A 17478-nucleotide genomic window follows, 5' to 3' on the forward strand; every position below is an offset into this window, starting at 1 on the left:
TTCCAAGTGGTTTGCTGACCATGATATTACTGTGCTTGATTGGCCAGCCAACATGCCTGACCTGAACCCCATATGGAATCTATGGGATATTTTCAAGAGAAAGATGAGAAACAGTCGATCCAACAATACAGACGAGCTGAAGGCTCAATAGTGCCTCAGCAGTGCCACAGGCTGATCGCTTCCATGCCACACCTCACTGATGCTGTCATTTGTGCTAAAGGAGCCCCGACCAAGTATTGAGTGCATAAATGAACATACTTTAAAGAACTCGAACTTTTCTGTTTTGCAAATCCTTTTTTTGATTGATCTTAGGAAATATTCTAATATTTTGAGATACTGGATTTTTGACTTTCACGAGCTGTAAGCTCTAATCATCAAAATAAAAATTAAAAAAACGTTTGAAATTTTTTACTTTACAAGTAATGAATCTAGAATATATGAAAGTGTCACTTTTTGAAATAAGTTACAAAAAAATTACATTTTCACGATATAAACATTTTTTGAGATGCACCTGTACATATACACTCAAACACACACAACTTATATAATAGTAGTTATTTAATATGCATTCATTTTCAAGAAATAGGTTTATAATTTTTTTCTATATTGTATTTTATATTTTGTTTCTTCTATATTTCTCCATATATTTCATGTGTGGGTATGTGTTCATGTATACAAATGGATGCATTAAAAGTCATTAGGGTGTACCTGATGGTAAAATAGGAGTGTGGCAGGATTCACAGATGTTTTCTTCTATGAGAAATAAAAGCAAAATAATTTTGTAGCATTTCTAGTGAACAAAACAGCTGCTGATTTGCCCTGATATTTATTAATTTTGTCCTAGATGACAGGAAGACGAAACACTTGTTTACCATCCACCCGCACTCCTCTTTTCTGTGTCCTGTGCATCCTCTGTAGAAGAGACAGTGAATCTGCCACCAGGATCTTCTTACAGCCCTCTCTCAGTAAGATCTACAGGACAAACATCAAGATGTTCTGAACACTTTCCATGAACACAAAATGATCAAGCAAATGTATCTTAACAAGCATCTAGTTATATTAGTACTCTAGTCTGAATGGAATGCTGGTTTAACCGGCAGTGATCACACCTGTAGATTGTAGTCTTGTAGAATCTTAACCAGTGAGTCTCTGAGGTTAGGAATCTCCATCCCTTCTTTAATGCGGTGAATGAGCAGGATGGGGTCCACATGGGTTCCAATGTTATTCAAGAGGCCTGTGATAAACGCTAGAGTGAAGAAAACAAACGAAGCATTACTAATATTGTAAGTTCCAATTTTTTTTTAGCAGAAAGAGCTGCTGTAGAGTCAGGTCTCATACGTGGTTTGTCTATAGAGTAAGAGATGAGATCGTCCCAGAGTTCTCTGTCATCCTGCTCTTTAGCAAACTCGATGGCCTTGTCCACATCCGCCAGCTCCTCCATGATCATTTGTAGGGCACGTCTGCAGTTTCCCATACGACCTGACAGGAAAAAAAAGCATACATCAGAAGCACTAGAGGCTACAGCCAGTTGAAAAGTTTACACACAGTGACATCTCCTCTGTTGCACTGGATCAATTACTGTGTAAAGAACTATAACATGCATTCAAGTTTGATGACAGAAATGCAAAGATAAATTATTCAGAACTCACTGAGCAGGAAGACTGTCTCTTCTACAAAGTGCCTCTGCTGACAGATTTCCAGAGCCTGAAAGACACAAAGCAACTGTTCAAAATCTGTATTCATACCCCTTCAATTTTTTTCACGTTTTGTTATGTTGCTGCCTTACGTTAAACTGCTTTAAATGACTTTTTTTTTTCACATCAATCTACATTCCATGCAATATAATGACAAAGCAAAAAACAGGTTTTTAACATCTTCGCAAATTTATGAAAAATAAAAAACTTAAATGATTCCATTGCATAAGTATGCATACCCTTATCTGGGACAGTTGAAATTTAGCTCAGGAGTTCATATTGCTTGTAGATGTTACTACACTTCGAGTATACTTAAGCTGTAGCAAATTCAATCTGAATGGGTATGATTTGGAAAGGCACACACGTCTTAATAAAAGGTCTAACAGCTGATAATGCATATCAGAGCAAAAACCAAGCCCTGAGGTCAAAAGAACTGCCTGTAGATCTCCGAAACAGGTTTGCATCAAGCCACACATCTGGGGAAGAGTTCAGAAAAAAAAAGAGAAAGTCTCTGTTACCCTTAATGAAAGAAGTTTGAAACAACCAGGACTCTTCCTAGAGCGGGCCTCCTGACCAAACTGAGCAACTGATGGAGAAGGGCTTTGGTTAGACTGTGACCAAGAACCTGATGGTCACTCTAGTTGAGCTCCATGATCATATGTGGAGATAGGAGAAATCTACAGATGGATAAACATCACTGCAACACTCCACCGATCTGGGCTTTATGGCGGTGTGGCCAAACTCAATCCTCTCCTCAGTGAAGACACATGAAAATACACTTGGGTATTTGCAAAAAAGCACCTAAAGGACCCTCAGGCTGTGAGACAATATTCTCTGGTCTGATGAACCTCAATTCTAAATGTCATGTTTGAAGGAAACCAGCTCTGCTCATCACCTACAGAGTACCATCCCAAAAGTAAAGTGTGCTGGTAGCAGCCTCATGCTGTGGAGCTGTTAGCAGCAGGGACTGAGGGACCCGTCAGAGTAGAAGAAAAGCTCAATGCACCAAAATATTGTCCAGAGCATTCAGAACCTCAGACTGGGCAGAATGCTCACCTTCCAATAGGACAATGACCCTAAGCACACAGCAAGAGTCGAGTGGCCCAGACAGAGCCTGAGCTTGAACCCAGTCAAATATTTCTGGAGAAACCTGAAAATGTGCATCTGCCCTCATCCAACCTGACAAGAGCTAGAGAGGTGAAGACATGAGGTGAAGAATGGCAGATAACTGCCAAATGCTGATGATCAAAGCTTGTGGCATCAAACAAAAAAGACTTGAGACTGTAAGGTGCTTTAGCAAAATATTTAGTTAAGGGTATGAATACTTATTTCAATGTACTTATTTTTAATTTTTAATAAATGTACAAAGTTGTGACAATTCTGTTTTTGCTTTTGTCATTATGTTGTATGGAGAGTAGACTGATGTGGAAAAAAGTAATTTAAAGCAGTTTAACATAAGGCAACAACAAAAATGTGAAAAAAAAAAAAAAAAATGAAGGGGTATGAATACTTTCACAAGGCACTGTGTGTGTGTGTGTGTGTGTGTGTGTGTATATACATACATATATATCACCTTAACATAAATAGGTTCTTTGCCATTTAAGTGAAATAACTGGACATAAACATAGGGGCCTGATAAAAATGTTCATGTTAGAAGAAAAATTCTTCTAAAACGGCACTTAGGCTTTTGCATCTAAACTCTTCATATATATAATTTTGTATAAAAGTTTATCAAAACCAAAGATTGGGATCAGTAAATTTTTTTTAAATGGTTTCTCTTATGCTCACTAGGCTGCATTTATTTGATCAAAATACAGTAAAAACTGTAATATTGTGAAATATATTATTACAAATTAAAATAACTTTTATAATTTAATATATTTTAAAATGCATAATTTATTCCTGTGACTGCAAACCTGAATGTTCAGCAGCCATTACTCTAGTCTTCAGTGTCACATGATCCTCCAGAAATCATTCTAATATACTAATTTGCTCAACATTTCTTATTCTCAATGCTGAAAAAAAAAGTTCTTGCTTTACTATTTTTGTGGAAACCATAATTTCTCAGGATTATGTGATGATAGAATGCTCAAAAGAACAGCATTTATTTGAAATAGAAATTGAATGTAACACTGTCACTTTTGATCTTACTAAGCCCAAAATTTTGAACAGTAATGTATGATGATTAAGTCAACTTAAAAAAAATGTACCCCATTAATGTGTTATTTCCTGTTTAGTGACACAAATTTATACAAACCTTCTCTAGTGGGCAGTGCATGCTCTCTCTGAGGAAGGGCAGTAGGTTGGGTCGGTCATACTCAGCATACAAACTGATCTGCCTCTCATGGTACTTCTGCCCCTTATGATGGTCCCGCTTAAACAGCTTATGCAAATACTGAGGAGAAACAGGCAAAAAGCAAGTAACACATCCAATGTTAATACAGCTGGACCCCTCAGACACATCTGTATGATTTAAACAGCTCATATTCAACATACCACATGTAACAGCTCAGGTCTGTCTTTTAATTCCTCCACCACTTTGTCCATCTGCGGGAGAGAAACACACAGATGTTCATCTGTACAGAGTTAGGAGGGTTTAATCAGAAGACTGAGGCCACTGCACTGAACTCACCGATATTTTATCATCATTATCCAGCAGCATGTCAACAGCTTTCTAAAAAAAAAAAGAGAACAAAGAGGCGGACATATCCTTCAGACACATCTCTCTGACTATAAATCAAAGTTCCAAAGTCATCTATAATATATATCATCAGCAAAACAATCCATAACTTCCTGAACTTATGCACTTGACAAGTTTCTTGCATTAAAAAAACAAAGGTCCTCAGTATTGCCAAAGGAATAAAATAGATGTTTTACCTCTTTGTCGAAATCCATGAGCAGGACAATCTTGTCCTTGATGGCGGAGAATAGGTTGTGTTTGTGAATGAGTTGGTAAACATCTTTGTGTCTCAGTTTCAGGTAGATCTCCAGAGCACGATCATAACGCTGATCATATGTGTAGCTGCATACACACATATAAGTGAAAAGTGAGTGACGTGGCCAAGTATGGTTTCCCATACTAGGAATTAGTGCTCTGCATTTAACCCATCCAAAGTGCACACACACAGCAGTGAACACACACCCAGGAGCAGTGACTAAGTGGGAACTTCCCACAAGTTAGACTAAGATCAGTCTAACTTGTGCAGAGCTGCTTTTAAAATGATTTTACAAGCTTTTCATTTATTGATGAATTGGCAGCATTCACTCACAGTTCGGCCAGTGTGGTGAGAAGCATGCTGTTGGTGGGGTCCTTCTTCAGGTGTTCATTCACTGCCTGAACTATAGCCATGTTGTTATACAGCTCTCCTGGCCACTCACGAATCAGTGTGGCAAAACCCTGTGTGAAGAACAACAAAAGGATTTTCCTTCTTCCGTAAAGTTTGTTGTTGTAATAGGTTACCATCTTGTTCATGCAAGTGAAAAAACTGTTTAATGGAAAACACATACCTCATAGTCAGTCTTGAGGAACTCGTGAAGTATCATCTCATAAATTGCTGGTCGAAGACGAAGGTCTCCTCTTGGTAAGTATTGACTGATGGCCTGGGAGGAAGTAGAATGGAGTGGGTAGTTAACAAATAGCATTTGTGCAATGCAAAAATGAAAGATTTTAGGTTAAACTGATATTTTTGATGAATTATTATTTCTGTAATATTTTAAAATATATGTGCCCCTGGACCACAGACCAGTCATAAGTAGCACGGGTATATTTGTAGCGATAGCCAACAATACATTGTATGGGTCAAAATAATCAATTGTTCTTTTATGCCAAAAATTATTAGGATATTAAGTAAAGATCATGTTGCATAAAGATATTTTGTAAATTTCCAACCGTAAATATGTCAAAACTTAATTTTTGATTAGTAATATGCATTGCTTGGAACTTAATAAAGGCGATTTGCTCAATATTTAGATTTTTTGCACCCTCTGATTCCAGATTTTCAAATAGTTGTATCTCGAAATATTGTCCTATCCTAACAAACCATACATCAATGGAAAGCTTATTTATTCAGGTGGGTAGTTAACAAATAGCATTTGTGCAATGCAAAAATGAAAGATTTTAGGTTAAACTGATATTTTTGATGAATTATTATTTCTGTAATATTTTAAAATATATGTGCCCCTGGACCACAGACCAGTCATAAGTAGCATGGGTATATTTGTAGCGATAGCCAACAATACATTGTATGGGTCAAAATAATCAATTGTTCTTTTATGCCAAAAATTATTAGGATATTAAGTAAAGATCATGTTGCATAAAGATATTTTGTAAATTTCCAACCGTAAATATGTCAAAACTTAATTTTTGATTAGTAATATGCATTGCTTGCTACGGACTTAATTTGGACAATTTTAAAGGTGATTTTCTCAATTTGCTTGATGTTTTTGCACCCTCAGATTCCAGATTCTCAAATAGTTGATCTCGGCCAAATATTGTCAATATTGTTGTCCAACAAACCATACATCAATGGAAAGCTTATTTATTCAGCTTTCAGATGATGTATAAATCTCAATTTCAAAAAATGTACCCTTATGGTTTTGTGGTCCAGGGTCACATATACAGTATATATATATATATATATATAACAATGTTACTAATTTCTCACAACACAAAAGTGTTCATTAATAATAATAATAAAAGCATGATATTATTAATATATTATCACAACATAATCATAATAAAGATCACACTAAAATTCTTGACAAAAAGTTACAAAATATTGACATGATATTTGATCAATGCTTAATAAAATTAAGTTCTGTTTTAATATATTATTCATATGTTTCATATATTCTATATAAAACATTTTGTTAATCAAATCATTTTATTACAGTTTTTCTCAGTCGCTTTGGTGCATTTCTCGAATCATCCTTAATATTTGCAAAGTATGTGCATTTCTCAAAACAATTTGTACAATCAGCACCACAAAATGGATTACCTGCAAAAGCCTCTACCTTACTCAAAATCTTTAGTTCATCTCTCAAAAGTAAGTATTTTTGTCAATGAACATATCAGTGCTGTCAAAATGAAAAGTCTTAGTCATGTTGTCAATATAACAGTGCACTCTGTTAGTATTACCTGATGTAAACAATGGCAACAGTTTGGATGACAGTCACTGTATTGAAATGCAGAAGGCTGCACTTCTTCTGTATGCCATATATCCATTTCAAAAGTACAAATTTACACATTACTGTATGTGGGATATTGATTGAAAGAGACTGGATAGGATTCACAGTTACACTTGAGCTATTTCAGAAAACTGGTTTATCATTGGTTGATCTACATTCTCTTTATTAGTGAAAGTCAAGATTCACTTGCACAATTCATGGCAAATTTACAAAAAGTCTAATAGAAATGTGTAGAAAATATGCTTGACAGTTTATGACAACTAGATCAACCACTCTGCTTTTATTGACTCAAACGATGAACTAATGACTAGATGTTTTGAGGGGTAAGACTATTGCACAGAGAACTATATAATACATTTTGAGCAACATGACATTAGCCACTGATAATGTAGGAAACAACATTATGTACAAATGTACATAATCAATTGCATGAATGTACCAAAGCAATCGCAACTTGTTCAAAAGAATGAGAAACTGCTTTTATGATGTGCACAAGTTACTAGATGATGTGGAGGTTGAACAAGTAGTTTTGAGAATTTCATTTCTGATCTGAGAAATGCACCAAAGCAACTGAGAAAAACTAATAATAAAAACATTTGATTAATTTCTCAGAACTTTGTCTAAGTTATAATAATATATACTGTATAAATTATAACAACAACAATAATAACATCACACTGACTTATTACTATTATTAATAACAATTATTCTTAATAATAATACCAACAATAAGTATCCTCATTAATATTATACTACCATTTACTATAAAATACAGGGTGGCAAATAATTATTATTTTAAAAAATACAAATTCTGCAGACTTGCTTTTAACTGTCCAATGGTTTTAAACCTGTACACTTCATTCTCCCAGAGATCCATGTTTTTCCCAAGCACTTTTTGACACTTTCTGTCAATAAGGAATACAGAGAGAAAAATGGGGCATATATTAAGGCATCTATTCATATTTTAAATGGTTAACAGGTCAATAAATCAGAAGGTTGATGTCCTGAACCTGGCAGCTGCATCATAATCTCCTCTCTCCACCAGATGATTGATGTACGCCATTCCAATTTTCTATTCACAGGGCACAGACAGGAAGCAGCCACACTGTGAGTACAGGTTATTATCTGAGAGACTAGCTTTCTGCACATTAAATAACATCATTCATTTGTTTTCACCTGTACATCATGCCGTTTAATGTTTTTGAAGCTGATCTCTGCAGCCATCAGTGCTTCCTGTAACAAAAATCCAAATCAAAACAGAAATCATCAAGTACAGCTCAAATTTTTAAATGTTATGATATAACTGCTAAACACTTACTTCATATTTCTTCTTCTCCAGAAGCCAGTCGATGTGGTCATCCTGGTCTCTTTCTTTAGCCACTACAATGTCTTTAGGGCTGATGATGTAGAATAGAGGCTCTCCCTCAGAGTGTTCTGGAATGACAACACAAATGATTCAAAGATTTAAAATGATGACTATATCATCGAAATGTGAATTTAACTGATTAGACTGTGGGTTTTGGGTGATTTGTATCCCTCTGCATTATTATGGCATTCCAGCTGTTCATTCATTCTGTCTTCATCATACCGAGCCTGTAGTCCCTGCACTGGTTCTCCTGGAAGTTGCGTACAGTGAGAGCGTCTGATGAGATCTCCTCACAGCCCTCGGGCAACGGCTGGATGATGTCTAAACGAGGCCGTGTTCTGAACTCCTCCTCCTGTGGCAAACAGTTATATTTATTAATAAGTACATTTTATGCTCACAGCAATACAAAACAAAATGTTTCAAATAAGATACTTTGTTTTTACGATTCTCAACATTTTTGCCTCTGAGGCTCTCTGTTGCCAAAGACTTTTTTGATATTTCTGGTACTTCTGATGCAGTGACAAAGCTGATTTTTTCCAAACTTTTTTGTTTACAGAAAGTAAATACATTAAAATAATAATTCAATAATTGGTAACACTTTACTTAAAGCCTTTATGTACAATGCATTATAAAGGGTTATTAAAAGGATTATAATGCATTATAATTATTCATAATGTGCATTGCAATACATTATATCTTGTCGTAAATAATTACAACCGAATTTAAAATGCATGGTGTAACAATGATTGATAAGTGTTATAATGTATTAACTGTGGTTACAATTATTCATGAGATTTTACAATGCATTTTAAGGTGCATTGCAAGGCATAATTCATGCATTAAAAGTACTTTTATAATGCATTAGGCATAAAGGCTTTAAGTAAAGTGTTTCCCAATAATTATACATTTATGTGACTTTTATAGCAGTTTGTGATAGCTGGGATTTATTTTTTAAATATATTTTGTACTCACAAACAGTAATTTCTACCCAATAAAATCTCTGACATAACTTTTTAGAAACGTAATTATTTGTTATAAAGGTGTATACATAAATTCATACATATTACAAAAGCTTTCCATGACTTTGATTTTCTATTACTTCTTAAGATTTTATTAATTTCCATACTTTTCTGTTATATATCCAGGTTTTCCAAGACAATGAGAATCCTGGTTCTTAAATAAACCGCCAGTTGCAAGGAAATGAATTAAAATTAACATGTTGTCAGCGTATAGCTTGCTTTGTCTCATTTGAATTTATTTCAAGTCATCTTGCAGCTCCCTTGGACATGTCATGAGGCCCCTGATCTTAGCTCTGGTGAGTGTGTGTAATATTACCATTTGCTCAGAGTTCTCCTTGACATAGTACAGAGTGACCAGCTGATCTGCCAAAGGTGCCAGTCCACTAATGAAGAACTCGGTCTCAAATGCTGACACTGAAAGAAAAAAGTTATGCTTTGTACATCTTAAGAGATAATAAAAGATAAGGTTTTCATTTTTGGGTGAACTGTCCATTTAAATTGAATTATGTTACATCACATGTTCTCATTATGTGTCCGACTGTAATTAGTTCAGTACCAATCTCAACGTAGCGACTGGGTAGATCTCTCATTTCTGTTGGATCACGCTCTTTAACAACACATATCTGAGAAAAACAAATGTACCAAACAACGTCATTCAAATAAGAATACATATGTGACCCTGGACCACAAAACCAGTCTTAAGTGGCACGGGTATATTTTTAGCAATAGCCAAAAATGCATTGTATGGGTCAAAATGATCCATTTTTCTTTCATGTCAAAAATCATTAGGATATTAAGTAAAGATCATGTTCCATGAAGATATGTTGTAAAATTCCTACCGTAAATACATCAAAACTTAATTTTTGATTAGCAATATGTATTGCTAAGAACTTCATTTGGACAACTTTAAAGGCGATTTTCTCAATATTTAGATTTTTTTGCACCCTCAGATTCCAGATTTTCAAATAGTTGTATCTTGGACACATAGTGTCCTATCCTAACAAACCATACATCAATGTAAAGCTTATTTATTCAGCTTTCATATGATGTATAGATATCAATTTTCGAAAAACTGACCCTTATTGACTGTTTTTGTGGTCCATGGTCACATATTTTTAGAAATGAGCTTCCCTAGTTATTAAAACACTTGATCTGCAGTTGTACTGAACACACACCTTAACAGAAGAGCCCCAGCCGATGATTAGCGTGGTGTTGTCTTTCCAGCACAGACTGCAGGGGTACATATCCGGCCTAAGATTGGTGTTGTCCTGCAACACGTTAGTGATGCGTTGCTTACTGCTGATGTCATAAATTTTCACACCCTAAAACACATCAACTACAGTTTAGATCAAATCATTATTAGTAAGGCATCTTAATTAACATGTCCAGTGTGTCTAAATCTGATTGTACCACATTGTTTGCCCAGGCAATGAGGTTGGCTCTCCATTTCACATTGGTGATGTTTCCCTCTCCTTCATGCAGAACAGAGGTCTTCCAACGGTTCAGCCAGTTCCTCTCATAAAGCAAAATCTATAGGACATATTTAATTAATTTAACATTAGTGAGCATTTGCTGACAGAGATTCACCAACACAAAACAGAATAGGCCACAGTGTTTGCATTACAACACCAGAGGGCAGTAGAATACAGAGCATAAATAGGTACAACACAAGAAAGTCAGTGACTACGTGTCTTTTAATTCTGATTTGAGAATATTTGTATTGTTTTCATTGTTTGCTTTTACTCTTGAAAAATAAAAATATATAGAACAACAGTCACTGGGGTGGTACCCTTTTAAAAGTTATTCATATATACTACCGCTCCAACTTTTTGGGCCAGTGAGGTTTTTTTTTTAATGTTTTTTTCAAAAGATGCCTCTTCACCACGGCTATATTTATGTGGGTAAAAACCATTAAAATTATGACAATTTAAAATAGCTGTTGATGTCATTATTACTATGATGATAAGGCTGAATTTTCAGCAGCCATTTCTCAAGTCTTACATCTAGTGTTACATGATCTATAGAATGCTGATTTGGTGTTCAAAAAATGTATGATAATAATTAGAAATGTCAAAAACAGTTGTGGTGCTTAATATTTTTATGGAAACTGTGATACTGTATTTTTTTTTTCATGATTCTTTGATTAAAAAGAATGTTCAAACAAAACAGTGTTTATTTGAAATAGAAGTGTTCTGTAGCATTATATGTCTTTACTGTCACTATTGATGAATTTAATGCACCTTTACTAAATAAAACTATTAATTTCTCAAAAAGAAAGAAAGAATCCTACTGACCCCTAAACCTTTGAATGGTAACATATATTTAAGGTACTAATATGCACCACCTTTTAGGGTTAAATTCAGTACAAATATAAGCCTTTTGAATGGGTTAGGTTAGGTTGCCCCAGTGGCTTTTCTTTTTGTTGGTCTAATATGGTATAATTATTAGTAGTAGTAGTAGTATTTTTTTGTTGCTAATACTGCAGTAAGTATTGGATTGGATCAGTGTGTTAGGTAGATTCATTGGCCTTTTCATGGTGTTTAGGTCACATTCAGGCAGAAATTCAATAAAAATCATTTTACAAGCAGTATCAAAATACATTTTAGAAAAAGGCAACATTTGGTTCAACCTTTAGATAATGGGACATTTATAAAGTCACTTATGCAGGTTACGCAGTACAACACAATTGAAAAGCACATGAGAGAAGATGATACCGTATTGACATCTCATGAACTGACAAGAGAAGAGACTCAAACAACAGAATTTCTTCAAAAAGGTATTTAATGCTTTGGTTTACTCTGATAAGTCGGATATTATTTGGTGAAAAACAACATTTTCTGAGGGGTTCGTGCGATAATAATCACGCGCACAAAGCGGCAACACACTTGGTGGATAACCTTGAATCGAAAGTGTCAAAAATGCCACACACAATCACCACACAGCCAACCTGACCTGACTGCAGAGAAAGTGACTGAAAGGAAAGACGGTTCAATGTCGCTTCAGTTCTACACTTTTGGCTATGTTAACAGATCACAGCGCAGCAATAGGAGATGACACTCCAAGAGCCGAGCAGACGGAATTGAATTGCCTTTGACAAGATGCGTCTTCAGTGGAAGCCGTATTGATTTTCATGGCAGGGCTGCATTATGGGGACCTTAAGCCAGGGAGAGAGAAGGAAACGAGCAGAAGCGGGAGGAAAATGCAGAGGACTTGGCCACCGTGGCACACAATGGACGCCGTTAATTGCTTCTGATAAGCACAATGCAGTAACAGTGTGAAGCCATTTTATGAGAATCAATCATGGCACAGAGGATAAAAATCTATGATTTACAGAAACTGAGAAGACTCTATTTGAGTGGTTCAAGATTTGTATGCCTCAACAAAATCTCTAAAGGTCCACTTTACAAAGAACCAGTGGCATTTATTCAAATTCACTTCACAATTGAAGTTTTTTTCCAGCCACAAGATGTCTGATCAGTGCATGCAAACAGATCAACTACTTCTGAGTGCTTTTACGACAGACACAAACCCTGTTTTCATTTCTATAGATGTACATAGTCTGGAATGTATCGGACTGTGGCATCTTCAGTTGGTAGCATTGTGTCCTTTGAAAAATGAGCGTATTTATTTAGTCCATAAGCCAAAGAGTGTTCTACATGTTGCAAACACTATGGCACTCTATGTAATGACAGTTATTTATTGCGCAAGAAGAAACAACATCTCTCTAGTGAACAACACTTTGGAGAAAATGGACCACTCTCTCTCTCTCCTTGATGTTGACCCCAGTCTAAGGCCAAGACGGTAAGAGCGTTTCATGCCAAACAGCTTCAGTTTGAGTCACCACTATACACGGCACTCAACATGACAAAAAATGATTCCATTCAAATAATTTAGCTTAACCCTCAGTGTCGAAACCTCAAGAGCATCAACCGATGGAGACCACAAAATATATGTTTAGACCTCAGGTATGAATGTGGCTTTTGTTTTTATTTTAAGGCATTCAAACCACATTAACAGAGACACTTCCTTTTGAAAATTCAGTCGTTGATGAATGTGTTTTTTTCAATAAATGATTCTTATATTTTTGCAAGAAGCATGCAACCAATCTTAAAGCTTAGGGTTGTTAAGATTTTATGTTTTTAAGAGAAATCTCACCAAGACTGCATTTATTTGATCAAAATACAGCATTTAAAAAAAAAATGCAATTTATACTTGTACATATTTAGTCTTGTCACATGATGAGAAATCATAATATGCCGATCTGCTGTTCAGGAAAGAATTCTAATTAATATTAATGTTGAATTGAAAACTGTTGTGCTGCTTTATATTTTTGTGGAAACCATGATGCTTTTTTCAGGAGTTCAAAATAACAGCACTTATTTGACAAATAAATCTTTTGTAACATTATAAATATCTTTACTGTCACTTTTGATCAATTTAATGCATCCTGGCTGAATAAAAGTATCTGTGTCTTAATAAAAAAATTACTGACCCTGAACTTTTGAATCGTAATGTAGTCACATACTGATTCAAACCTAAAATGACATGCACGAGTCAGTGCCAAACAAATGTGCTTTTGTTTCCTTTTGTGCTAGTAAATAATGACAGTGAAAGGGGAGACAGGAAATGTTTGGGAAGAAAGAGAGAGAAAATGTAATCAGACCATGATTCTAACTGGATTTGAACCTGCATCTCCCACATGAGCACCAAGGCTCAAAATTTCTAGAACACTTGTTCTAACCACTAAACGTGGGATTGGGACCCAATGCAGACCTGATATCAGCTTTTAGCATCTTCTGAGTCAAAATATGAGAGTTGCCAAACAAATGCATTTTTTTTTGTTAAAAGTAGAGATACTAATTGGACAATGAGTGCAATGAGATCTGGAAATAACATAGACAAGTTTTGAAACTGCGCCTTTAACACTCACAGTGTGAGTTTTGAGTCCCAGGTGATTGTGAAACTGGACTTACCTTATTTCCTCCAGTCACAAACTGTTTATTGTTGGATTTGCTGAACTGAGGGTGTAGTGCCACGACCTGGAATTGAACAAGAGACTTCAGTTCAGTTTACGGCAACACCTGAGTTAATATCAATGTCCACTCCAGTATTTCTAAAGCCATATAGTGCCTCAGAGGGGGTTAGACTACAGCCAGTCTGAAACATGTTCAATAAAGTGCTTTTAAACCCAGGAAAAGTTAAAGGATTGATCCTCACAGTCCAATACACAAAAGTATCGATACAAGAAGATGACAGCACTGGCTCTCTTTAATGTGTGCCATAGGTGACATCACTCATGCTCAACAAACAGGCGGCTCATGCATGATATGAAATGCCCTAGAGAAATCAATTAAGACTAGTAGCAGGCTGAAATTACATTGTTTTCGAGAATTATCAATGTTTGCTGTGACGGGAAATCGAAATCAAAGGGCTATTTCCCATCAGGCAGCAAAAACATTGCCGAGGGACCGACGACTTGCATTAACGGCAATAAGTTACCTTGATGGGACAGTCAAAGTTTTCATGGAAGCCCTCCCTAGTGTACAGGCCAACCACTTGCACCTGGAAAAGATGAGAGAGAGAAATGGAGAAAGAGACACAGAGATGTCTTTTTAAGGTAAAATCACTGTGGTCCAGAGATGCGCTCTGCGATAACAGTTGACTTGGGCAAAGCATCAGACCATCCAGTGGGCTAGTTAACCATCTGCCAGACTCCCAATTAGTGGAAAGGTCAACTCTTTCTGCCCTCGCACGCCTTTATGCTACTGACTTAATCACTAGCGGTGCTGCAGTCCCTGACGGCTACAAACAAGCATTAACACAACATTTCACATACACCTGTCTGTATAAAACAAGAGGAAACTAAAAAATGAGTGCGAGGTCTCAAAAAAAGTACAACTCCATTGAAAAGTAAAGCATCCTCTTGCATTTAAGATGATGGTGGGGGAGGGAAACTACTGACTTCAAATTGTTCCTGTTTTTCTGGTCAGACGACAAGCTTAGCAATTCTGAAAATCGTCTATTTTAAAGTGCAGGTTTCTACTTTTTGGAAAAACCTAAATAAAATACTCTTCCTCTTAAAAAATGTGTCATATATTGTATAACATCAATAGCAAAGCAGCTGGTAAGTGTAGTTGAGATTAACAGTGAACAAACAAATGCCTCGATATTGATTTTAATCAAATAGTTTAACATTTAATAATTAATAATAGTTTAATCATTTAACAGTTTAACATACGATAAAATAAAATAAACTCAAGTATACTTTTCTAGTGACACAGTTTAGACAGTCTAGGAGCAAATTAAAAAGTATATTATAAATATTTATTAATTATGAGGCACACACCAATCTATCTAGTTTGTTGAAGGCTACCTAATCCTAAATGTTCCATTTATTTACTAAAGACATTATGAAATGTCTTATCTTGGTAACTACTGATTTTAAATAATTACATTTAAATGTAATTGTTAAATTGTTTATGTTATGTATAAAGTGCAGTTTCTACTTTTTGGAAAAACCTAATAATGAAAAAAATAACGCTTAAAAAAATCTTACATGTCACATTTTGCCAAACAACGGTAGAAACGCATTCAGTAAGATAGGATTAACAGTGCAGAGGAGCGAACAATGGCCTCTATATCGATTTTAATTGGTGTAGGTGCGACAAGATCTCGCCTCTGCCATAGTAACAGGGATAGACGTGGGTCTATCATGCCACAGATCAGCCTGAGAAAGCCACACAAGGTGCTGATGATTAGCCTCCGTGGACTGATAACAGCCAGCTCGTGATCAATGAGCAGATAGATGGAGAAATCACAGAAGGAGCGAGGAGGAGAGGAGTTCTTTTTTAAAACACATTTTAAAATGGACCAAATGTGTGCATGCTGTTTCTGCAGGTGTTAGAGTTGATGGAGTCGGTATTGAGTGGGAAGACAGGCACTGCATCATATCTTGCAAACAGAGAAAGATATGAAAACTCAAGTAAACAACTCCTTAGACTCTCATGGTGAAATTCACTAAGAATGAATTGTGCAATGCTGATGGCGTTGTTTATTTGCGCATGCTGTGGACTTTGCACCCAATTTGCTAAATAAACCTGCAAATCAGGAAATGGCATAAACACACCACAAGAATTAGTGCTGATTGTGTTTTGCATGATGCAAATATCCATTTTGCAGGCTAGTTATGAGTGCTGGGCTGTGGAAGATGCAGCAGACTACCGCACCTCACATACTTTGCTGGAACTGTATAAAATCACTCCACCATTGTGATACAGACACCTGAACATGCTCTTTAAAATGTCAATAGTTCACTAGTCTTTTTATGTATGGTCCCTTTAATTATACCTTTTATAATTTTAACGAATTCATTCATTTCTTACATTTTTTTCAATTGTTTTTATTATTTTTCTTTTTTCTTTTTTATGACTACAATTTCTATTCATTTAAAGCACTTTGAATTACCATTCTAATGAAATCTAAATATAGATAAATAAAATATATTTTGGTAACACTTTATTTTAGGGTCTCTTAACTACAGTAGTTGCATATTAGCATGCATATTACTAGAATATTAGCCATTTATTATTAGTAATTAAGAACATATTAATGCGTTATTCTACATGACCTTATTCTACATCCCTAATCCTACCCAATACCTAAACTTAAAAGTGCCCCTATTATGGGTAATGAAAGGTTCATATTTTGGTTTTGGGAGTCCCTAACAACAGATTGACATGCATGTAAGGTCAAAAAACACTTCATTGTCTTATAGTATGCATTTATTTTTACCTTACTTGCTCAATGACTCCCAAACGATTCGCTCAACGATTAATTTTTCCAAACCCCTCCTTTGCGTGACGCTAATCTGCGGTGATTGGTCCAATTGGTCTCATTTTCATTTCATCATGCCTGATAAAGCGCGTTTGTGAGCGCAGTGCTGCTTTGTGTACAGCGTTACCGGGGAAACCGCTATTTTTACCACTCCAAAAGCTGCACCTAGTGGCAAATAATGAATTTGCACTTTCATTCAAACCAAAGCGAAAAGACCAACAAGTGGGTGGGCAATATGCTAATGTTTCATGTTGACGTCAAAATGAAACGTCTTGGGATTCATTTTAAAAACGACTCGTTTCAATGATTCAGAGTCAACTCTTTCTTTTGAGAGACAATAACTTTACACGGTGCACTTTCAGATTTAAAACTTTGCAGG

The 17478-nt window shown here is 35.6% G+C and overlaps 1 protein-coding gene across 1 annotated transcript in view; it reads right to left on the bottom strand.

Moving 5' to 3' along the window:
- Window positions 1-17478, bottom strand: part of LOC107691426 (vacuolar protein sorting-associated protein 41 homolog) — a 31709-nt gene that overhangs the window by 2514 nt on the left and 11717 nt on the right. Inside the window, exons 6-27 of the mRNA XM_016490016.1 lie at window positions 14766-14828; window positions 14240-14305; window positions 10677-10796; window positions 10442-10588; window positions 9823-9889; window positions 9583-9680; window positions 8470-8599; window positions 8200-8315; window positions 8058-8114; window positions 7892-7953; window positions 7705-7786; window positions 5202-5294; window positions 4964-5091; window positions 4572-4716; window positions 4327-4368; window positions 4191-4241; window positions 3952-4089; window positions 1650-1704; window positions 1339-1479; window positions 1110-1246; window positions 873-972; window positions 709-753 (exon numbers count right to left, since the gene is read on the bottom strand). Of these exons, the coding sequence (XP_016345502.1) occupies window positions 709-753; window positions 873-972; window positions 1110-1246; window positions 1339-1479; window positions 1650-1704; window positions 3952-4089; window positions 4191-4241; window positions 4327-4368; window positions 4572-4716; window positions 4964-5091; window positions 5202-5294; window positions 7705-7786; window positions 7892-7953; window positions 8058-8114; window positions 8200-8315; window positions 8470-8599; window positions 9583-9680; window positions 9823-9889; window positions 10442-10588; window positions 10677-10796; window positions 14240-14305; window positions 14766-14828 (2083 nt within the window). The remainder of the gene's footprint in view (window positions 1-708; window positions 754-872; window positions 973-1109; window positions 1247-1338; window positions 1480-1649; window positions 1705-3951; window positions 4090-4190; window positions 4242-4326; window positions 4369-4571; window positions 4717-4963; window positions 5092-5201; window positions 5295-7704; window positions 7787-7891; window positions 7954-8057; window positions 8115-8199; window positions 8316-8469; window positions 8600-9582; window positions 9681-9822; window positions 9890-10441; window positions 10589-10676; window positions 10797-14239; window positions 14306-14765; window positions 14829-17478) is intronic.

Source organism: Sinocyclocheilus anshuiensis, unplaced genomic scaffold (assembly GCF_001515605.1).
Source record: "Sinocyclocheilus anshuiensis isolate Anshui unplaced genomic scaffold, SAMN03320099.WGS_v1.1 scaffold106, whole genome shotgun sequence".
NCBI lineage: Eukaryota > Metazoa > Chordata > Actinopteri > Cypriniformes > Cyprinidae > Sinocyclocheilus > Sinocyclocheilus anshuiensis.